The 23983-nt window shown below is 41.1% G+C and overlaps 1 protein-coding gene across 1 annotated transcript in view; it reads right to left on the bottom strand.

Moving 5' to 3' along the window:
- Positions 1–6457: 6457 nt before the first annotated feature.
- CACNA2D3 (calcium voltage-gated channel auxiliary subunit alpha2delta 3) overlaps positions 6458–23983 on the bottom strand; it is an 838936-nt gene continuing 821410 nt past the window's right edge. Inside the window, exons 35-37 of the mRNA XM_087431193.1 lie at positions 9655–9767; positions 9352–9434; positions 6458–6837 (exon numbers count right to left, since the gene is read on the bottom strand). Of these exons, the coding sequence (XP_087287319.1) occupies positions 6745–6837; positions 9352–9434; positions 9655–9767 (289 nt within the window). The 3' untranslated portion in view covers positions 6458–6744. The remainder of the gene's footprint in view (positions 6838–9351; positions 9435–9654; positions 9768–23983) is intronic.

The following is a 23983-nucleotide window of genomic DNA, read 5'->3' as shown; positions in this document are numbered from 1 at the left end:
GAAGAATACTTTGTGACCTAAAAATGTATGAAATTCACATTAGTATTGGAACACAGGTGCTTTGTGCTACAGTGGCAGAGCTAAATAGTTGCCACAGAGACTGTATGGCCCACAAAGCCTAAAATATTTACTCTGGCCCTTTTCAGAAAAAGTTTGCTGACCTCTGGTTTAAACCATCCTGCATTACTATAATGTGTATATGAGTAAAAAGTACTGTATTTTGAATGTAGTAAAAATGTAGCCATCTTGTCATATTATAATATGCTGTTTCTAATCATAGTTAACAAAAATATCACTATAATCTAACTATTGTATATTGCCTTTAGGGTCCAAATACTGCTGAATTATAGTATCCTAAACTGGAAGTATTGCCATCTTGACTTGCGACCTATCCAACGGGACTGGGGTCTGCTGCAGTGTGGATCTATGGTTCATAGTATTGGTATGTATGTATATGGTACGTAGTATTGTAATGGTTAAGGGTAAAACGTGTGGAGTAAGGCCCCGCCTCTTATCGGCTCTAGCACTCTTGGGTAACCTTCTTCTCGAGCCTCAGTCTCCTCATCAGAAAATGGGAATCTTAGCAGGTGCATGAGATGTAAAGTGCTCCACATAGTACCTTGTGAGTAGAAGGCTTTGCTAAATGGTGTTGTGGGGATGGTTTATTTATTCATTCAGCAAACACTTCCTGAGTGTCACTGAAGTTGAGGAGCAATTCCAAGCACCGAGAATACAGCAGTGAACAAGACAGATGAGTCCCCGCCCTCACAGGGTGGGGGGAGGGGAGACTGAGAGTGAACAAGAAAATGGCAGATCCTCATGAGTACTATGCTGTGAATGAAAGAGCGCGCGGTGAGAGAGTATGCCTGGTGTTCAGTGGAGGACCGCTGAGGCTTGGATGACAAGAGGGAGCCCGCTGTCTGAATATTTAATATGTAACATAGCTGGATTGCTACTGAATTGAATCTGCAGTTTAGTATTTTACACTTTGTAAGGGATTCCTAGCATTGGCAGGGAGAACATTCACAATTTAGATGCCACACAGGGATCCAGAAGGTCCATGGCATCTATTAATTTATAAAGATAAAAACTTCGATGATTGTTAAAGGATTAGAGCAGGGTTTCTCAACTTGAGCACTGTTGAAATATTCGGCTGAACTATTCTTTGTTGTGGGGGCTGTCCTGGGCTTTGTAGGATGCTTAACAGCATCCCTGGCCTCTACCCACTAGGAGCACCCTGCCTTGCCCTAAATTGTGACAACCAAAATAGGTTTGCAGGCATTGCCAAATGTCTCCCGGGGGGCAAAATTGCCCAGAGTTTGTAATCACTGGATTAGGGGAAATGATGCCGGCAAAGCCCCCAGGAGAAATCGTGCTTGCTGCAAGCTGGACATATGTGACCAAGTCACATTAGTGGAAACGCCCCCGACAGAGTCCCCAGCATACATGTGCCAGTTAGGGGCATCTTCACAAAGCTCCTAAAGTGCAGACACTGCAAACGGCCCTCCGGGGTCTGTTAACTTATTATGACCTTCAATATTGGTAGTAATAAAACTGTGCTCTTCTGCCTATGATTTTAATATTTTACTAAACCATACATTCTCTTATAACAAGAGAAATATTATTATTATCCTCTGTAGTGCTGTACTGTTCATAATTGAAACAATAATGCTACATTTCCTTATCCTAAACTACTTCACACATTAAATAGTAGTTTTTCCCACCACCATTCCTCTCATATTTCAGTGTACTATGTTGTCCTAACTGCATTCCCATCAATGCTGTGTATGAAAGCACAGTGTATGGAGATGCCCTGTTGTTAATTTTAGGACAGATACAGGTGTCACATCATTATTCTTGTCTATGCTGCATTTACTATTCTACACTCAAGAAATATTGCAATTGTTCTACTATAATTTTATTCATTTTATCTAGGATATACATATAAAATATATATTTACAATTATATGTGTATATACAACTATGAAAGCTTTCTACATTTTAAGAAGAATATTGCTACACTGTTACACTATGATTAGCTATAGGTACCCTCTGGATCTGTTTCCAATTATATTGAATGTCACAGCCTATAATTCTAGTAACTACTTGTGCTACATAGTGCTATATTAAACTGTATCACATTATAGTCCATTTTCTTAATTATAAGTGGCAAACCATGCATTTTAATATAAAGTTCTCTGACAGGATACCTTTGGATATGATTGACATCAATCATTAATATTGCAACTAGAAATCTCCTTCAACTTTTAGCATGGCAGGAAAACATAGACTGTCTTATTATTCCTTGCAGTCTGTGGTAATGAGGACACTCGCATGGCACTATACCATTGGGGTGCACACGATCCCCCCTGTGCTGGGAGCACTGCTCTGTCACTTGCTTACTTGCTTAAATGTTTATTGAAGATCCGCTCTGAGCCAGACACTCTCCTTGGAGACAGGAATATACTGGTGAAAAAAAAGAAAACCAGACAAAAATCCCTGCCTTCTTGGCGTTTATACTCTCCTGGGAGAGACAAACAATAAACAAATCCAATGGTAATAACTGCTATGGAGGAATATCAAGCAGGGAAGAGGGGAGGGTGGGGGTGTATGGAACTTACAATTGTAAACAGGGAGGTCAGGGAGGACTGCTGAAGAAGGAGTAAGGCATGCAGGTATCTGAGGGAAAGAGTACCCAGGCAGAGGGAATGGCAAGTGCAAAGGCCCTGAGGCAGGTGCCCACCTAGCATATCTGAGGAGCAGGGAGAACTTGAGGCTTGAGTAGAGGGTGAGGGAGCATACGATGAGGTAAGGGAAGTGACGGGGAAAGAGAGTGGATTGTGTAGGGCCCTGCAGTCCACGGTAAGTAAATTCAGTTATATCCCACCTTTCCCAAAAGCATTTAAAAATAACAACACTGTCATTTTTTGCTTGGTTGCCTAGCATTTTATTCAAATACTTCTTTTCTAGAACCCTCCAGTATGTTATTTACAACAGCAGCAGCAAGGTTACGATGGCAGCTAGTTGAAAAACCATGCACGATTCTCTCCAATTTTAATAGCAATATTGTTACTGTTAGATTATTTCATGCTGTAGCGTACCTTACTATTTTCATTTTCCTATATCCTCCAGGATTATCTACATTTTGCCAATAATAATTCTGATGGTTCTTCACTACATATATATGACATCAATTTCAATACTAACCACAATAATACTAGTTAGAATACTGATATTTTACACTCTACCATAAACTGTTATTTTAGTAATTGTATGTACTGCCCTATATTCTTCTATCAATCAACACAATCTATATTAGTAACAATATTTCCATCCAGTTGTACCACTCACTATATATAATGCTTCCTGAAGATTGATACCATGACCTCCCACATTCAGATAACTTCTCTTTTATCACTGAAATATGTATCAGGAGGGCGGCGAGGATGGCCCAAGTTTTAAGGAGAGTGAAGAAAGTGAAATATTTGTTGGGGAGAATGGGATAGAAGCTGATTCAGGAAAGAATATGTTTCTCGATTGGACAGACGGCCCAGTTGAGACCAATGATGGAGATTTTTATGGGTTGCCCATGGGTCTGCCCAGGTGTGCTCAGTAACCCAGGTAACCGTAAGAGTGTAGTCGTGGACTGTGGATTCTACGCGGTGGGCGGGGGGAGGGGGATGAAGACAGGGCAGGGCTAATGGAGGGCAGAAAATGGCCTGGAGGTGAGAGGCCAGGAATAGTAGCAGTAGTTAGGGAGGCGAGCTGGCAGGCTTGTACTGGAGAGCAGGGAGTGGGTGGGTGGGACGTGCTGAGATGGAGCAGGACAACATTATTGTTCACTCATTCATTCAACGAGTATTTGATTGGCTGAGTGCTCAGACTTTGGAGACAAATAGCCTGGGTTCAAATTCCAGCTCTGCCACTTTCCAGCCGAGTGACCTTAGGAAAGTTCCTTTCCCTCCTTGTGCCCTTGTTTCTTCATCTGTAAAATGGAGACAGTAATCACACCTGCTCCCTAGGTTTGTTGTGAGGATCAAATGGTTAATCAAACAAGTAAGCTATTTCAAATAGCGCCAGGTGGAGACTCAGATCTTGGCAAACATTCGCTGCCAGGTTTGTGATTGTTGGTGGTGATTTTATTTTTATTATATACCAGACACTGCTCTAGGAGCTGCAGACAAAGCCACCAACAATATCAGAGAAGTCCTTGCCTTCATAGAGAGACAGTACAGTAGGAGAAACTAAAAATAACATTATTCCAGATACCGAGGTAAAGCAACAAGAAAAGCAGAGTAGTGGGCAATGGGAGAAGGGCAGCTTTACCAGGATGTCTTTGAGGAAGGATATTTGGGCTCACCTTGAAAGGTAATTCTTCTTACCTTTCAAGCCCAGGATCTGGAGCTTTCCAGGTAGAGGGCGCAGGAAGAACAAAGCCCTGGGTTTTCAAAGACAGAAGGCAGTGGGTGGAACCCAGCGAGTGTGGACAGAGTAGCACATCACGGGGTTAGGAAGGGAGGCAGAGCCCAGAGCTGAGACCCTGCAGCGCCCATAGGTCAGAGGTTCTCAAACTTGGCTTCAAATTAGCATCAGGGGGAGTTGTCTAAAAATACGAATGCCTGGGTCCTGCCCTGGAGAGTCAAGATTTTCGAAAGCTCCCCAGGTGACTCTAATGCACCAGAGAGTTGGAGAATTACTACCAGAGACTATGATGAGGGGTCTGTATATTTTCTAATTGCAGTGGGCAAAGGTATGATCTGAAATTTGTTTTAGAAAAGTTGTCTATGGCTGCTGCATGGAGAACAGACCCTGGAATGGAGGGGTTGCTGAGAGTGGAAGAGAGGAGACCAATGAGGATGCAGTGTGAGGGACAGCATGGTGGCTTGAAAGAGGATAGCAGCAGCAAGGGGACGACGAGAAATGGAGTGCAGAGCTCATGAGGCTCGCTGCACGATGGGCTGGGGGAGAAAGCGAGAACAAGGGTGGCTCCAGGCTTTTTGGTTTGAGGAACTGAGTCAGTTGGAAGGAACGAGTTTGGTGGAAGGATCAAGATTTCCGCTTTAGACACATTAAGTTGGAGCAAAGTATTAGATACCCAAGTAAATAAACGGAGCAGCCAGTTGGTTGGAGTCACTGAGGGAACAGAGACTCGAGGTGCTGAGTGGGTGGGTCATTCATAGGAAAATGATGCCTGATGATGCCGTAAGTCAATAGTGTGACTCAACTATGCTATCTTTATGTCACAATCTACTAAAAATGATGCCACTCCACTGTTTAGAATGGGATATGGAGTGAAATTATAAATATTTATATTGCCCATATTTTGCATCATTAGTATTAAATTATGAGCATTAGAACACAATATACTTGAACAATTGTTGCCAGTTCTTGAGAATTTTAACAGAGAATGTGATGTTATTTTTGTAAAAAACTACATTATGATATGATTGCTTAGTGTAAATATAATGCATTTTGATATTTGTGAGGAACAAATGAACTCATTCTTTTACTTCGTGCCCAGAGTGAACAATATCAATGAGGACAATGGTCACAATAGTAGAGCCCCATTGTGGTTAAAATTGCGACAGCTCGGCATGTTATAGTATTGTTATATTGTTAACAACACTGGAGGCATAGTAATTTAAAGAAACATAAAAATGTAGTATTGTTATTCCTATCAATACTGGAATCATTTTAGTATAAAGTACTAGTATGAGAACATCAGTCTTTCTAAAATATCAACAGCATAACGTGGCTTTTTTTTAAGAGTTTAAGTGGCATTCTCCACATGACGAAAAAGATGTCTGTTCTATAAAGCAAATTCTCGATTCTACCTAGGCATGGAAATTACTCCACTTTATTTGGTAACCATGATCCAATGGAATCTGTTTTCTTTGGTTCAGGATCCAGTGTTTTCGGAATGCTTACGTCTGGGTAGTTTCACATGTTGTAATATTTGAGATCTAATTTCATCTCTTGTTTATGGGGAAAGTCAGGAGCCAAATGCTCAGGCAATAAGCTTGAGAGTCATTTGTAGTCATTGTTCTTTTCCTCCTTCAAGTCTTCTCAGGATAAATTCCTAGGATTTACGACTTCTTTATTTCTATTCCCAAATAGTTTAACATTTGAATATTATAAGAGCTTGCATTCTCATCCAAATTATGATTTCTACTGAAGTTGAGTTCAACAAAATTCAGGGTTCTATGTAATAAACTCCTCCCATGGAGATGATATTTTGATTTACTTCTGTAAATATTTTTATAACTGAGAGTGGAGCATCTAAACAATTGTTAAATATTTGTCTAGAATCTGCTTTAGAGCAAAGTCTCTGCCAACAAACCTCCTTTCCTGGTGTCTGGAATGGGTGACTTGTTCATGCACTTTTCAGTCTGTATTCTCAGCAATAAAGTGATGATAAAACCCAAACAAGGAGATTATGATTTTAATATACTTTATTTAAAAAGTACACAGTTTTAAATTGGTTTCAAGCAGAAGGGACACTGCCCATTTGCAGTCCCGATTCTGATGAAGGGTGATTATCATGTAGCAAACTCACATTTGCATCACTGGCAAAGTAAAAAGATAACTTTTTCGTCAACATATCTTTAAGAGTTTATATTATGCACAGTTTAAAATCATGAGATGCTGATGGTTGGACTATATTTCATGTCTCCTATGTCGCACCATATTTTGGTTCACAGTTTATCCATAATTTAGCATGCCAAGAGAACATCTCAGTCAGTGTCACCTTGAGAAGAACATCAAAAGCAGAGGGAACAGGATAAGGACCATCTTGGCCTGGACACTCCGTGCACCCCCGCACTCCCTTGCATTCTCCTACAGGGAAAGGCAGGGTTGGTTAGAGCAGAGAAAGATTCCAAGATGAGTTCAACTTTCCAAGCTATGTTGAGTCCCCAGACCTCTCCCGCCTCTCCAGTGTATGAACAAAATCTTTCGGGTGCTAGATAACGTAGGGAAATAGACTTGTCTAAATTCCGTAAAAGCTCTTGATGAGAATCTCTGTTGTCAATATATAAAATATTCAAAATTACTCTTTGCATACTATTACATAGAACATTCAAGAGGTAAAGGGCCGTTGGTGGCGATTTCTGTTTGATCATGTTACAAAAGCAAAATATTGGCCTTCTAATTTCTTCCTGTCAAAATGTAAGTAAAAGATCACATCTTAAGGGGCCTGATCATTTCAGAGACTTGGCTATGGAAGGTTTGGTATACATCTTCTTTCTTTTTATTTGGGGGAAAGGGGTCTCTGTTTTGCAAACATGAAATCATTTATTCCTTTCTGCAGCATTCTTTTTGTCCACTGACTGAAATTTCTCCAATTCCATTATTCCAGCTCTACTTTATTCAGCTATTTTCTTATTGCTGGACATTCATGTTCTCATCTGTTCTTCACTGCTACAAAGAGTGCTGAATGTAAGTCCTACCAGCCAATGGTATTTGCCCCTGCCTCTGCCTATGGTAACGATGCCCAGGGGGAAGAGTGTAGAGCTAAAGGGTATTTTTGCTTTTTTTGTGTGTGTGAGGAAGATCGGCCCTGAGCTAACATCTGCCAATCCTCCTCTTTTTTTTTTTTTTTTTGGTTGAGGAAGACTGGCCCTGGGCTAACATCCACACCCATCTTCCTCCACTTTATATGGGACGCCGCCACAGCATGGCTTGACAAGCGGCACGTTGGTGCGCGCCCGGGATCCAAACCGGTGAACCCCGGGCCGCCGCAGCGGAGCGTGCGCACTTAACCGCTTGCGCCACCCGGCCGGCCCAGGGTATTTTTGCTTTTGATGGCTATCACAAGTTATTTCATTGTTACCTGTATATTCTGACCACCCAGTGACTTTTATCTTTCATGTTCTTGGTTTATTTTTATATGTAGTTGTTTGACTTATCAATTTAAAAGAGCTCTTCATGATTTGATATATAAATATTTTTTCAAGATCTGTAAATTGATCACTATGTTATCTTTTTCCTTAGAAAAGTTGTAATTTTTATATAGTTAAAAAAAATCTGTTTCTCTTCCATAGCTTTCTGGCCTTGAATAAGAAGTTCTCTCCAATCCCTAGGATTTCTTGTGAGATTATTATTTTACCATTTAAGGCCAATCTATATTCTCCTCTTTGAATTGAACCTTTGTCATATGTAAGAATTTCTACTTTGTTCCACTGACCTCATCTTAATAGGTCTAGAAACTTAAAGAAAAAAACACCGATTATTAAAAAACGTTTATCATATCTAGTTACCAAAGCAAATTATCTTATTAACTCCAGAAGATTTTTACTCTAGTGACTTTAGCTAAGTATGCAGTTCTGATTTTAACTGAAGTGATTTTAGTGTTTTTGGACTATTATTTGTTTGCATTTTACATAGATCTTTTTTAGGGGTGATCATTGAATATTGTCAAAGATCTTTTCAGCATATATTTGTATATGTTGCCATTGAACTCTCCTTTGAATATAGACGAAAACATTCTCAATAAATTCCAAGTTCTTTCTGGTACTACACTGACTTTAACATCTTTTCCAAGACTTGGATAATTTAAATAACATTAAAATTATTTGTTGTTTAAAGGTGAGATTAACAGTCAGCTTGCTCTGGTGGCATTTTTAAAAATAGATATCTTCCCAGTCTCCCTATGATATTTGGTCTAGGCAAGCTTTTCATTTTTCAGGATGGGGAGGAGTTAATTTTTAAATTTGTATTATTTTTGCTAGATTAAATTTTTTTGCCTACAGCATTGCAGGGGTATTCTCTTATAATTCACCTACATCTATGGTACGTTCACCTTTCTCAGTACTAAGCTTAATTTTTCTCTGATCATCACTTTTGGCGTAAATGGAATGCCTTTATGGTTGTGACTTCATGTGGTTAAGGGGTTCAGAGGCTTATCATCCCACCTTCATAAACTGTGACTCTTGATTTGACATTAATATTGACAATTTTGCTTTACATGACTTTCTTGTAAATAAAGGCTATCTGAAAATAAGCAGGGGAAAATAATTTTAACTACAATTTGAAATAAGTAAACCAAGATGGTCAGAGCCACTTCGCATGTAATAGTGGAAAGTGATAAAATTACAGCCCATCCATAATGGGGAAGATAGTAAAGAGGCTTTTAAAATAGCTACATAGATATAAGAAGACTATTGAGCACAGACTAAGTAAGAAGGCATTGAGGGGCTGAGAGTGCCATTAGCCTTCCTGTATATTCTTTGATTTGCCTGAAAGGGATTGTTTTCTCACAAGCAAACTTTTTAGCTATAGTTCTTTGGCCATTGTGAGATTCTCGTAGTGAATCTGATGGGAAAATGGAACAGGAAGGGTTCTCAGACTTACCTCAGGATGGAAGCCATGACAAGATTCCGGACGCCTTCTGATCTTCTGGGCCTTTAAGCGTTCACACTTAAGGGATTCATTATGTTGACTGTAGTTAAGGCATATTTCCAAGATGTTACTTTCCCTCACTCTGCATTTCAGAGGTCAAAGCTGGGCACTAATCTCCCTTAATAACCTCTCTCTCTCCAACAGTGGAAAGGACAGCATTTTCCCCTCTCTAATATTTCTCTCCTGGGTTTCCTTACTGTTGATTCCCCTCACCAGCTTCAGCAGTAGTGGCTGGACCAACGCACAAAAGGATATACCTGATTTCAATGGGTGCCATGGTGATGGGGGCCACGGACTCACAGAGGCAGCTGCTGTCCACCACCACCATGAACAGATTGCTGCTTGGGATTTGCTGGATGACAAAGGACCTGTTGGAACAAGAGGCACAGAGACAGTGAGTGGTCATTTACCGTTCTTCAAGTAAACAGCCATGGGGAAAACTTTTCCCCCTGGGAGTAACTACTATAATATTTTAGAAAACAAATGTCAGAGACTGCTTTACTACTAAAGTTGCCTCCTTCCATGAGGATCTTCCCTGTGAAATACCAAGCTTCACTCAGAAGACAATAGCTTATAACCTATAGCTATTGCCATATACAGCTCATAAAACTCACCTTGGGAAGACTGGAATTTTATATGTACAAAACAGGAGAGTCAGAATTGGCTAAATTACCTCAATTTCCAAGGTCTAAGAGGCTAGGCTTTTCCAAGCCTCATTTCCTTCTCCCTGGACCTAAACATTACCAAAAGTTACATTTGAAGTTCTTCTAGGTGGATTTTTCTCTCCTCCTTCCCTCAAAGATAGAATGAAGCTATGTTATATTGATGACAAAAGACGAAGTGAACTTCCTATTTCCTGCACCACTTTGTACAATGTCTGCCCCTAATTGAGGTACAATGTTTGGATGGAATTAATGCTAGTCATTTAAGAAGTTCCACCCTTCTCAGAGTCCAAGCTGTGCTGGCAGTAAGGCTGTATAGCAGCTCTGACACTCTGGGTCCATCGGCCCAACTGAAGTAAGCTTAATGACACCTTCTTCTCACATTACCCAACACAATGAAATGACAACACCACCATCAATATACTCTTTTAACAAGAAATACTACTGACTCTTTGGAGGAACAAGTTAGAGACCAAAATCCCATATTCTTCCAGAGCCAACAGATTAGCTAAATATTTAGTCCCAGGCCTAGAACCATTGTCACCTAACTTTTCATGATATTTCATTAAATTCAGTTTAGTCAGATGAAATAGACTATAACCTAACAAAGTGTTCAATTTCTCCATAAATTTTATCTTCATTCACCTTTCTCTCAACAAATTTGTTCTATTCTCTAGAGTATATCACCATAGCTTACTAAAATCGATGAAGAAGAATTCTTCTGCTTAGTGGGAAATTATAGAGAAGAGAAAGGGCTCCCTTTTTATCTTTACCTATTACCACCTCGTATGCTGAATTATCTAAGAATGCCTCTGAGATCACAACACAGCTGGCTTCCTTTCTACAAATGCCCAATGCCTATTCATCTAATATCCTACAATTATGCTCATTTTTTTCATCCATAGCAGGGAACAGGGCATGCCACTGCTCAAAGATGTTCCTCAATGCCTAAACCACTATCCACACTCTGGGACACTTAATCTCTGCTCTTCCCACCCTTCTCCACAACTACACCTGGCTTGAGAGAAAAACTCACCCTTACTATCTCACTAAATCTTTAAAAATCTCTGCTTTACCTCCACCTTTTAGCACTGGGTGCCTTCTCACCTATGCAAGGACATTGCTTTAGCAGTGGCCTCTGTAATGGATTATGCCTATCAGAATAAAAATAATCTACCTGATATGGTTCTCATCAGAGAACCAATGAATTTCATGTTGCAGGCAGATTAACAAAGTCTCAAAGAAAAATGCAAAACCAATAGCACATAACTTTTTAAAGAATAAATGGCTGACTAGAAGATTAAGCCAAATGAATCTACCAGATGAACAATAAAGGAGAAAGAGATTGGAATATGAAATAGAAGCTCCAAAGGGAGAAAATATTTTCCAATTGAAGAAAAATTCTATTTTTTTCATTAAAAGGGTCCATTCAAGCATAAATGAAACTTCAGATCATCAAAGATATACACCAATCCTAAAAGCTTCTCTAGAAACAAATTACTTAAAGAGGAATGAGAATGACACCAATTTCTCAATAGGAGTACTAAAGATGAAGAAAACAGAGCAACATATTTAAAGTTTTGAAGGCATGGAGAAAAGGAAGTAAAAACTATATCAGGCTCCAGAGGAAAATAAATAAGTAACTACAGATATTGATAGAAAATTATGTTTTAAAATTTAAGAATAATTACTGAAAAAATTTCTGAAAAGTGAAAACCTGATCAATCCAAGATAGCATGGTAAATAAAACACACACACACACACACACACACACACACAAAGACTGCCAGTATAAGCCTAAAACTATTACCAATCACAATAAATGTGAGGTGGTTAGATTCACATATTAAAAGGCAGAGGGTCTTAAATTGGGTTTACAAAAATACCAGCATCATGCTGTTTGCAACAGACACTCCTAAAATAGAATGATATGAAAGGAGGAAAAGATGCACCAGAAAAAGGCTAACAACAAAAGAGAGGAACAGATTTAGTAATATTAGTACACAAATATTCAAAGTGAAAAATCATTAAAATGTAATAAAGAAAATAGTTCATACTGAAAAATAGTATAATCTGAATAATTTTTCACAGTAAAAATGGTGTAACAGTATAACAAGATGTGACATGAACTTTTATGATCATAGTGTACAAACTGATGGAAATACCAAAAGAGACTGATGAATGCATGCTCTATTAAAATATGGAGCAAAAACTCTTCATATCTAAACAATATAGAATATAAATTACTTCCAAACACAGGGAACTACAACACATTCCAAAGAGCTGAAAGCATCAATTACCTGTTCTTTTTTATGGTAGGGTACAATTAGAAATTAACAGCAAAAAACTATCAACAGTGGAAATTAAAGGTTAAAAAACACATTCAGTTAATCCTTGAGAATTTAAGAACAGCCCAGACTCAAATCTGTGCAGTATGACCTCAAATACTTTTATTGGGGAAAAAAAGTTTGCAAATAAATAAACTAAGTTTTCAAATCAAGAAGCTGGAAAAATAAGAACATAATCCTGCACCTGTGCCCCTAGCCTTAGTCTTCCCTCTGGTAAACTGGGCTGAGTACTGAGGCCCCTCTCCAGATCTCAGCTCTCAGGCTTCTGCGACGATGTGACTGACGGAAGAGAAGAGAGGGATCATTGCACAAACAGTTTCCCTCGTCTACATGCCACTCCCTTCAGTTCACAAACATACTGTCACATCTCCCATCTCAGGAAAAACAAAACTCTACCTTGACCTTACCTCCAGCTATTGCCCTGTTTCTCTGTCCTCTGTTACAGTACGACTCCTGAAAAGAATGATCTACAATCCCTCTCTATTTCCTCACATCTCTCCCCCTTTCACAAATCACTCCAGTTTGAAGTCTGTAGTCCTTACCACTCCACTGTATCAGTTCCAGTGACCTCACCACCTTCCTTCGCAGTCTCCGAGGCCTCTGCTTCCTCCTTACTTGCTCACTGTCTGCCCCCCACAACAGACTGGTTTCCATGGCAGCAAGGCTGCATCTGTCTGCCCGTGGTTATCTGTCGTCCCTAGAGTTGTGCTTGGGACTGAGCAGATTCTCAGTAAATATTTGTCTAATCAATGATGGAAGGAATTTATAAATATAAAAGCAAAAGAATAAATGCAAATAAAAATGTGAAGATAATTGAAAGAACCAAACTCTGGTTTAAAAGAACATTGACATAAATCAACTTTTGGCACTCCTGATCAAGAAAGAAGTCACAAAATCACATTAAAACCCAAAAGAGACAGAGGCATTTTAAACATTTTAAGTGACTATTCTGTATATTACTGCAAACAATTTGAAAACTTAGAGCAAACACACCTTTGGGGATAAAGTATAATTATTAACATTTGGCCAAGCTATAAAACACACAAGCAGACCAATTGCCATGAAAAAACCCAAAATGTTCATTGAAAATCCACCCCCAAGTAAATACTACCAAATCACCCAAAGAACAGATGAAACAGATGAACAGTGTTGATAGAAAACCCACGTGACCCTGCTGACCAACTATTAGACCTAATAAAAGAACTCAGCCAGCTGATTTACATAATCAACATATAAAACCACAGCATTTCCCTGACAATAACCACTGGCAATAACCAAAGAAAAACTATTTATGAAATAAAGAACCATTAATGGTAATAATCACTCTGAAATACCCAAGAATAAATCTGGTAAAAGACATTTCTTTATGAAGAAAATGACTAAATTTTACTGAACATAAAAAGACAAACTAAAAATTGGAGGAAAGTACAATGATTGTAGGAAAAAACACATATATTGAAGATGTCACTTCTCCTTCAATTAACCTTTTAATTCAAAGCAATCTCAATCACAATCCCAACAGGATTGTGGATGGAATTTGAGATGATGATCCCAAGATTCACTCAGAAGAGTAAATATAATGAATAGTGTGAATAATTGTATAAAATTGGGTTTTATAAAAAGGGAAGGGGAGGGGAGGTGCTTGCCCTAACCAGTATCAAAACTCATGAGATGATTTACAGAAGAAACACAGATGGACAACTGATATATAACAAAGGGTTCAGTCTCACTAAACTTAGAGAAATATTTGGTGCAGCCACTATGGAAAACAGTATGGAGGTTCCTCAAAAAATTAAAAATAGAACTGCCATATGATCCAGCAATTCCACTTCTCAGTAAATAACCGAAGGAGATGAAATCACTATCTCCAAGAGATATCCGCACCCCATGTTCACTGCAGCATTATTTACAATAGACGGGGAGAGAGCAAGGGAGGAGGAGGGGAGAAGACTGGGAATCATCGTCGAGGGAGACTTGAACTTAATGTGTAACGTTGAAATTCTTTTTAAGGAGAATGTGTTCGCATGTTCTTAAAACACTTACGAAATGGAATGTTATGCTAGGGGCAAAAAGTATTGATTTTCTCATTTTACTGAAGAGAAAACTGGAACTCAGAGACGAGAAGTGAATTCTTATAGAAGCTATATGAGTAAGACATAATTGTGCCCATTGTAGAGATGGGAAAACAAGAGGCTAAGTAACTTCCTAGAATCACAGGGGCAGAGCTGAGGTTCAAACCCAAAGCTGCAAGCCTCCAGGGCCCAGGCCTGTTGTGGGTCTACCCCCATGGGCAGCAGACCTTCTGTCTTGTACTGGAATTATTAGTGCTCAGGCTCCTTGAGGGCAGATCCAGAGTGATTACTCAATATGGATGCTTAATTACAACAAGTGCAAGATAACGATACTTTTTAACACATACACCCCCCAAGTGATCTCAATGAAGCCCCACAGCAAACTTCCCCTCTTTTTTCTCCCCCAGACGTAGGAGATGAAAAGCCTTGCATGCAGCTGTACTGTCATGGAGGAAAACAACCCCCTACAAAGGATTTGCCTGCGGAAAGATTAACTGCTTTTCCATATTTTAAAGACTTACTGTCTGCTTATTAACATGGTGCTTCGGAGGGGTCTGGGCAATGTTAGCTGTACATTTATGTGCACAACGTGTATTTATGGCCCCGGGTGCAGGGTTGAACTTCATAAAACACACCTCCATCCAGCTGGGCCCAGCAGCCAGACTGACATCACCGTGCAGACGAACTGCGGCCTGGTGGGTTTGCCAGGGGGGCCAAAAAAGAAAGGAGGGAAATGCCTCAACAGAGAATCACAGTGGTCGTTTCTAAGCAGGGATAGGTCAAAATGCATGAAATAAATTAGGTCCTCCAGGGAAAGAGAGCAGGAAAGAGGGAAGCAATTTTGATGTGTCCATTGCCGGAACTGAAATAACCCAGTCCTCCCTTACCCATTCACTGCAGACTGAGAAAGAACTGGAGGGAAGAAAGATGATGCAATTTCAAGACAGCCTCCCCTGACAAGAGAGACTAATGCCACATGCTATCTACTAAGCGGGGCTCTGCTGACCGGATGACGAAAGGGATCATGCTGCTTCCTTCATGCTCGCCCTGAACAAACATGCGCAATGCGAGGGATCCATGCATAGCGTTCCCGGAGGACCCAGGATGCACATTTGGAGAACTTGGTTGGCTTGCTTTTCATTAGTTGGGTACATAACCGTGGCTTGAAAAATAATCGAGCGGGATGGAATCCTCCTCTTTTTTGCTGAGGAAGACTGGCCCTGGGCTAACATCCGTGCCCGTCTTCCTTTATATGGGCTTTATATGGGCTTAACAAGCGGTGTGTTGGTGCGTGCCCAGGATCCGAACCAACCCAGAACCGCTGCCGCAGCGGAGCACGCACACTTAACCGCTTGCACCACCAGGCCGGCCACCAGATTTTCAACATTTATAACTTTTCCAGATTTTATCTAAAGAGAAAATAAAAGACAAAGAGTGAGTCACAGGGAACTTATTTGAATTTGGCACTGATCCTGGTCTATGTTGTACTGTTCTCCAGGTGGGTGGGGTATGTAACTGTGGATCTCCAACAAGGTCCTCTTCTCTTTGGAGGTGGGGAGGTGCCTGTCCTCCCTCGACCTGCCCCAGGATGCCCCACACTGACCCAGGCCTCTGAGTTGTGGAGAGAAAACATTTGGTGACTATTTAAATTCAAACTAGAAATTAAATATTGAGGATGTGTTCTAGTCTATAGCCATGCTATCGAATGGCACCGGGGAGGTGAAAGGGGACCACCAGCACCTACTCATGCTCAGCGCAAACAAGGTGAAAGAAGGAACAGCGGGGCCTCGCTGGCCCACCCCCACGAGTGTCAGGCCCAGGAAATCTCACAGGTGAATCATGTTAGCATGTCAAGGCACATGTATTTCTAAAGTATTTAAACTGTTTCAGAGCACAGGGAAAGAAGGAAATATTTCAAATTCCTTTTATGAAGAACCCTCATATGAAACCTGGCCAAGATCATACAAAAAAAAAAGCTATGGAATAATCTCTCTTTATGAATATTGGTGCAAAGATTTCAAATGAAATGCAGTAAACAGACTTCAGTAGGACATTGAAATAGTAATAGAGCAGGCCCCAACGAGGATTAACCTAGGAACGCAAATGAAGAAGCCTATTGAACTGTCTCGGCTTAATAGAAATAGAAACATGAAACAATTCTCTTTTTTTTTCAGCCTCTGTTTTCAAGCCTACCATGTTGAATTCCTGCTTTCTCATCTTTAAATGACATCTCGCATAGACTCCATAACTTTCTGACTACTCTAGGTTAATAAACTCAGTCCAGTCGAGTTTAATACTTTAATTTCATGTCTAGTTGAAAGCTCTGCACTGTCCTTCCTTCCAGCTTCTGTGTTCTAGCTTCTTCAGTCATTTGGGGTGGAGAAAATGGAGCAGCCAAGAGGTAAGCATTTTCTACATACCAGGCCACGGTGCAATTCTCTCACCACAGCTTGTTTTCTTACAGCACAGATTGGCTCTTCATGTGGCCCAGCATCTAAACACTGGCTCTCTCGTGAGGTGATCATGGATTCTTCAGTGACCTAGAGCTCCTCAGCATGGCCCCAACTGACCACTCATGCAACTGCCCTCATGCAGCTCCTACCGTCGGTCGTTACTCCACACCTCTTGACCTTCGCGTGGACCTCACTTGGAGAGCAGCCATCTTGTTGGCTTTAAGCAAGATGACAGCTATCTTTCATATTGTCCACCTGACCCCTGAGAAACATGCATCTTTGCTGGCCCAGCCATAGGCTACTTCAGTGCTGCTTCTCCAAGCCTGGCCCTCTCCCTCCCGGTCTCCTTCCCCTGCTTAGATGGGCTCAAGAATATACCAGTACACCTGCTGCATAGCGGACATTTGACCAGTGCTGGACTTCTTTAAGGCACCCCCAAAATATAGAAAAGAGTCTTTTGGAGCATTCCAAAATCCACTGCCCATCTGGCTCCCAGCAGGAAAAAGTGCCCCCTGGAGGGAAACACCCCTTTCCATGAACACTGATCTCTTTCTGGTTAGGCTCTTCACCAGAGTTCACATGGTAGACTAAAGGTGGGCCAGTTGTCACCCTCAAATCAACTTAGGTTGGGGGTTGGTGGAGAGGGTTTCCAACTCTAAATTAGTGCAAGCTAAAAGGCTGTTCTCTTTACAACCTGTGGTGCTTAGGGTCACTTTGTCCTTACCTCAATCTGGGACTACAAGGAAACGCCCACTTGACATCCTGTTCACCTCTTCCCAGTAAATCTATTCATATAAGACACCCTATACAGAGTTGGAAAAGAGCCAGTGCTGTGGGATCTGTTCAGTAGGTGCCTAAAAGACATTTGACAAAAATCCCATCCCTGAAAACAATCTTTAAGAGGACAGAAATAGGTGGTTGGTTGTGAACCAAATTTAGCATCATGCTTCAGGATAAAATACTCAGAGCTGTCTAATTAGAGTCGGATGGAGGCACAAAAGCTCACTCCCCCCTCTATTATTCACCATTGTTCTGAAAGTGCCAGCCTATGCAATTAAACCAGAGAAAAGAGGGATGATTAAATGTCGGAACAAAGAAAGTACTCACAGGTACCTAAAACTTGCCCTGCCCCGAATCTCAATCATTATTTCCCCTGTTTCCCTGTATCTCTTAATAGTGCCACCATCCAAAGAGTTATACAAGCCAGAGACCTTGAAGTAATTCTCAACGTGTTCCTCTTTGAACATCGCCTGCTGATTTGACCATCTCCTTAATACCTCTCCAGTCCATCCTCCCCTCTTCCGTTCCTCAGGGCCAGCTTTATGGGCAAGTGACCACTGTAGTCACACAGGGACCTACACTCAGAGGAGTTTGTCACTTGGGGTTTACTGCTAAAAAAATTTTAAATTTTATCTTTGAATTTGTGTTTTATAAGTGAAGTCCAAGGGACAATGGAGCATGCAAAGGGAGCAGGGTGAGGTGGGAGATTCTTAGCTGCCTGGCTCCCACCTCGGCCCAGAAACTCAACACCCTGCAGCCCAAGCAGAGGCCTGGGGCACGCATGGGGAGGGTCGAGGCATGGTGGTGGCTGGCAGCACCACAGCATGTTCAGCTGGTGACTTAGCAGGAGCGAACCTCTCCCCCAACCCTGATCCAGGTATGTCCTGGAGCTATGATGGAAATCTCTTGAGGACTGGCCATCCACCAAGAGTTGGGGTGGAGGGCCTGTGGGAAGGAGGGATTGAGTCTTCTTCTCTAAGCAGGACATGGTACCTCAGTCCAGTGGCTAGTGGAAGGGAGAACCCAGCAGCCAATGGGCGGCACACCCCACTGAAGAATGGGGACAGGACCTGGGGGTGCCTGTGAGGTCTGCACTTATCCAATGGGTGTCCCTGTGTCTGAGGGAGCACAATATTAAACAGCAAATAAGAAATGTCATGACAGACCACGAGAGACCACAGAAAGAAGGAAAATGTTTTACCTTTTAATACCTTTAATGACACTTTTCTCCTGTTCTTTGAACAAGCAGCCCACATTTTCATTTTGCACTGGGCCCTGCAAATTATGTAGCTGGCCCTGCCAATCTGCATCGTTTTTCGCATACCTTCCAACCGGTTTCCCACTCTCTATTCTTGAAGTGGTGGAGTCCTTCCTAAGTGCAAGGCTGATCACTCCATCTCCCTCTTTACACCTATCCACAGCCCCCTGGGATCCACCCAGTGGTCTGCACCTGAGTGAAGCAAACAAGGCCCTGTGTAATCCACCTGGCTGTCTCCAGACTGGTGCATTCAACTGCCCCAACCCCTAAGCCACCTTCCTTCCCAATGACCAGGCAAGCTGACCTACCACGAGTCCTTGAATGCACCATGCTTCTCCCTCAGTGCTGAGACCCAGACGTAGCTCTGCTTCCTAGCCTGGGCTGCTCATTGAAATCACCTGGGGAGCTTTCATTTTTTTTTTTTTTTTTTCAACCAATGCCTGGGCCACACCTAAAACAAATTATATTAGAATCCCTGGATATAGGACCAAGGCTTCCATATTCTTTTAAGCTACTTGAATGATTCCAGTGTGCTGCCAAGGCTGAGACCTACTGGTATAGAGGAGCGCTCCTCAAACTTAATATGCTTACAAATGAGCTAAGGACCCTGTTGAAATGCAGGTTCTGTTCAGTGGGTCTAAGGTGAGGGCCCCTGTGATTCTGCCTTTCTCACCTGCTCCCAGGTAATGCTGATGCTGCTGGTTCAAGGACCAGCAAGGCTCTCAGTGTTGCAGCCACCTCTTCCCAAACCCTTGGAGAACCCCATTTCAGTTCTAAAGGACTTATTGAATGTTATTTTCTCCTTGAAGCACTCCCTTACATAGGGAAGCATGTCCTCCTCATTCTCCCGTGACAGGCTGTAGTACCTATATCACCCATATAAAATACATACACTTCTATACGCATGTGGAATGACATGCTCATAGCCACCATCACCCTTGTAATACCACACCAGAAAAGGATGGAAGGATAGACACCAACCCTCTAGGCTACATTTGGACTGGTCTGAAAACTGTGAGCTATGGGACATATAGAAAATACTCTTTGGGTAACCCAGGGGAAGACATGGAAGAGTTATCCTCTAGAACAGCTAAAAGTGAAGTTCAACAAGAGGGTCCTCTGGGTGTCAGAGAGGAGGCACAGGTCACAAACCATAAGAAGCCATGAACAAAACAAAGAAGAAAAAAACAATGGATTTCCAATATGAGCTCAAGTCAAAAGTAATGAAGGCAGATGCTTCAAATGTCAAGAGTTGATTGGCCACCAAGCTGCTGCTCCCCCTGGGCCCCTTGATACAGCTTATCCTAAGGTTGGTGGTTATAGGGACTGATTTACTCAACAGTACAATACAGTGAGTAAGCCAGCTAGTGTCTTCTCCCCTCCCTCCCTTTCTCCCTTCTTTCCTCCCTCCTTTCCTCCCTCTTTCTCTCCCTTCCTCCATCTCTCTAGATGACCAGATGGAGAGCTATTTTGTTTTCTAATTCAGGTAATTTTGTCTCCTACTAGACTTCTGAAACCAAGGCACAGACCTTTATTTTTCCTTTCTATGCATCAGCTCAGTACTAAAACTTACTGAATAAGGATGGAAAAGGAGTGAAAGATAAAAAGACAATTCGAAGTAGCACAAGCCCCCTGGCAAATGAGTTGTACAGGATATAGTACAAGGTTTCAGCAGCCCAGAAGCGTTGTTTATTCTAACAACTCTTTAAGATCTAAACCTCTTTGCTTCTGGTTGATTTCAGAAAAAAGAGAGCCCTGCCCTCTATAGCAGTTTTCTTTGATACCCAATCTCCCTTCTTTTGGTACCAATATCCTACTCTGTATTCAGGAATCCACCCTTCCTCCAGGCAGCCCAGGTGCTTCTGAAGAGCTAGCCCTGCCCAGGCATGTTACCTGGGCCTAAGACAAGTGGTACAACTCCTTCCCCCAAAGAAAGCAACTAGTTCAGAGATGGGCATTGGACCTAAATTATTCCAATCAGACTGAAACCCAGAACTCTCATCTCTACTCCAAACACACGAGAACAAGACAGCTTTCAGCCTTAGGAGCCACTGGCAGCCTTCCTGTGCTCATGAATGGAAATGCCTGCTGGGAAATGCAACGAGAAGACTTAGGTCTTGGTCCTTACCTTTGGGAAACTAGAGTAAGCCTTACCTGAAGCCTGCATCTCAACTTTTCACTTTATTGTTTAGGCTTGCTTGAGTTGAGCCTTCTGTTATTTGTAACGAAAGGATACTAGGTGATGGGCTCCTAAATTCCTTATGATGGACATCATGTTGCCTGATCAAATTGCAGTTGGCAAACTTACACTTTAGGGAGCTGAGCCCTAGAAGCCATCAGCATGGCCCCACCAGGTTCACCTTGGATGGCCTGCCAGGAACCAGACTAGTGCACGCCTCTCCTGCTCCATTTCACAAGTGTGGGAAATGTGTCGTGTTTTCACAGTTATAAGAGCTAAGATTAAATAGGACGAGCATATTGTCTTTGTTATAATTATTTATTTAAAAATGTATACAATGGACACATTATGGCATTCCGTTTGTGACCTGCTGAGGGGAGAACACACAAAAAGCCTAAAGGATGCTTTGTCTGCAGGGCACAGTGTCCCATGGTGGTTTTGATTATACTGCAGACAGAATGAGTCAAAAAGAGCCATAATAATGACTTTCACTCATCCTCAGCCCCACCAAGGATTTGTTGAGATTTATGGTGCCCACCCAGAGCTTGAAAACAACGTGGGCAGGAAGTTCTTTGGCATTATCAGCCCGAGGCAGGTGGCAAGGAATGGTATTTTATGTTTGAAATATGGGGGAGAGAGAGCCCCATAGAATAAAAAGCAAGAGGGACCTGGTTTGCTTTTCTCATTTCAGAAGAAGAGAATCTCAAAAGAGCTGACAACAAAAGATATTTTCAAAATGGCTATTATTTTAGCTTTTCAAAGTTTGGTATTTTTAAAAATTTTTTTGTACTAGGGTCTTTGGTAAATCCTCTTAATTATGACATGAACTATTTTCTTCTAATCCTTTAAGAAGAGTAAGGAATTTGTTGAATATTTTCACTGGAACTATTAGTGTCCTTTCTTATAAATAATGAGAATAAGAGCTAACTTTTATGGAGTGTTTACCTAGTGCCAAGCACTTTTCTAAGCAGTTCCCCTTTAATCTTTACACCAACTCAAACAATTATCATCTTCATTTCACAGATGAAAACATTCAAGCTTTGAGAAATTACACAAATTTTCCAAATCCTATAACCCATTAAGTATCAAAGTACCAAAACTCTATAAAACCAGGCCTATTTGTTTGTTTTTTACGATTGCTCATCATCATCAACACCATCATCATCCTTACCATCACAGTCATCACCATCTACCACTTACTGAGCACTTAACCATATGCAGTCATCGTGTGAAAGTCTTTTATCTAAAACCCATTCATTTCACAACCCCTCTAGGAGGCAGGTAATATTTTTCCCAAATTATAGAAGAGGCACCTGAGGTTTAGAGTACTTAAGTAATTTGGTCCCATCTTGGTTTAAGATGGCACAGGTAATAGATATCAGAGCCAAGGTCTGATTTAAGCTGTCAGACTTCATGCCTGCCATCTTATCCATTAATCAACAAAATCTCACGTGGAAAAGTGTTTGGGCAGTAGTTGTGAAAAAATTCACCGATAAACTGAGACCAGAGAAACCGTCCCTAGACTGAAGGGGGCAAATTGACATTACCTTGGACTCACAGTTATAATCTCCCACTTTCTAGCTTTACACTGTCTTCCACAATCCTGATGTGAATTGTCAGGATTGTTTCGTAAAATAAAGAGCATTACAATGAACCATCAGGAGGCCTAAATAGACTCAAAAGTATAAAGAATTCATTGGGGAGTGATCTGGCAAAATCAGATACTGACCATTAATAATTGCTTTCTAAAGGTTGGACATCTTGCATTACATGGCAAAAGCATTTTGTCCAGCTAGCACCATTTAAATAATTCTACTTATCCCCAGTTTACAGATGAGGAAACTAGGTAACTTGCCTGAAATTATTGAGCTAACAAGACATGAACCTGGGATTCAAATCCAGGCTACCTGCCTTTAGAGCCTAAGCATGTAACTTCTCTACCTCAGCTCTGAGTGGTGAGAATGCATGTGATTTTTACTTATTCTTTATACATTTCTCTATTGTTCAGTTTTCTACAGTGAGTAGGAATTACATTTTAATAAGAACCAAGAACCATAGAACAACTCTATTTTTTAGACTATTGACATGCATATTTAGAAAACTAAGTCTCAGTGACTAGCCTTTTGCTCTACAATCTCAGTTGCTGACTATCAGAAAAACTAAAATCAGAGTGAAACTGCCCCAAAATCATTAAGAAAGAGCAAGGAATTACCACCTTAGTGATCTTGCTGTCCTCTTCCATGTGACCAATTTGATTGTATATCCTTGGGGTGAGTCCCCATCAAGGAACCCTTTCTGAGCCCCTCTATAACATCAGCTTTAACACTGCCTGGTCTACAGATGAAGCTCCATATATTTTCACTGATTGACATAAAGGCTGAATCCATGCCTTCCTACTTTGACTCAAAGCTTTCTGAATAATATATCTTGTAGCTTTGAATCAATGTCCCAGGAAGAGAGTCAGACAAATCATGTAGTTTGCTATATTTTGGAATCTGACTTCTGAAACCAATGCTACTAATAATTCCCACTCCCTATTAAATAGTCTCTTATCACAAAACAGTATGGTTATTCATTTTAAAGAGTTTAAGTACTGAAGTGGAGACTTACAGCCAAAAGGACATTTCAAGAGAGACAGATGTATTCCAGAAACAATGTATCAAAGGCAATGTTGTTGATTTTAACTATTAGTGTTCTCACAGACTTTTGTGACGATTGGTGATACACTCCAACACAGAAAAACAAGTCTCCTGGAACAAAAATTGGAATGAATGATTCTCCCATATCCACACAGAGATTAGCAATACGGAATAGAGGGGAGAATAAAATGAA

This window comes from Ceratotherium simum, chromosome 5, assembly GCF_057802395.1.
Source record: "Ceratotherium simum simum isolate JZ-2026a chromosome 5, ASM5780239v1, whole genome shotgun sequence".
Taxonomy (NCBI): Eukaryota; Metazoa; Chordata; class Mammalia; order Perissodactyla; family Rhinocerotidae; genus Ceratotherium; species Ceratotherium simum.
Note: the sequence above shows the minus strand (reverse complement) of the source record. Positions and strands in the feature narration are given on the sequence as shown.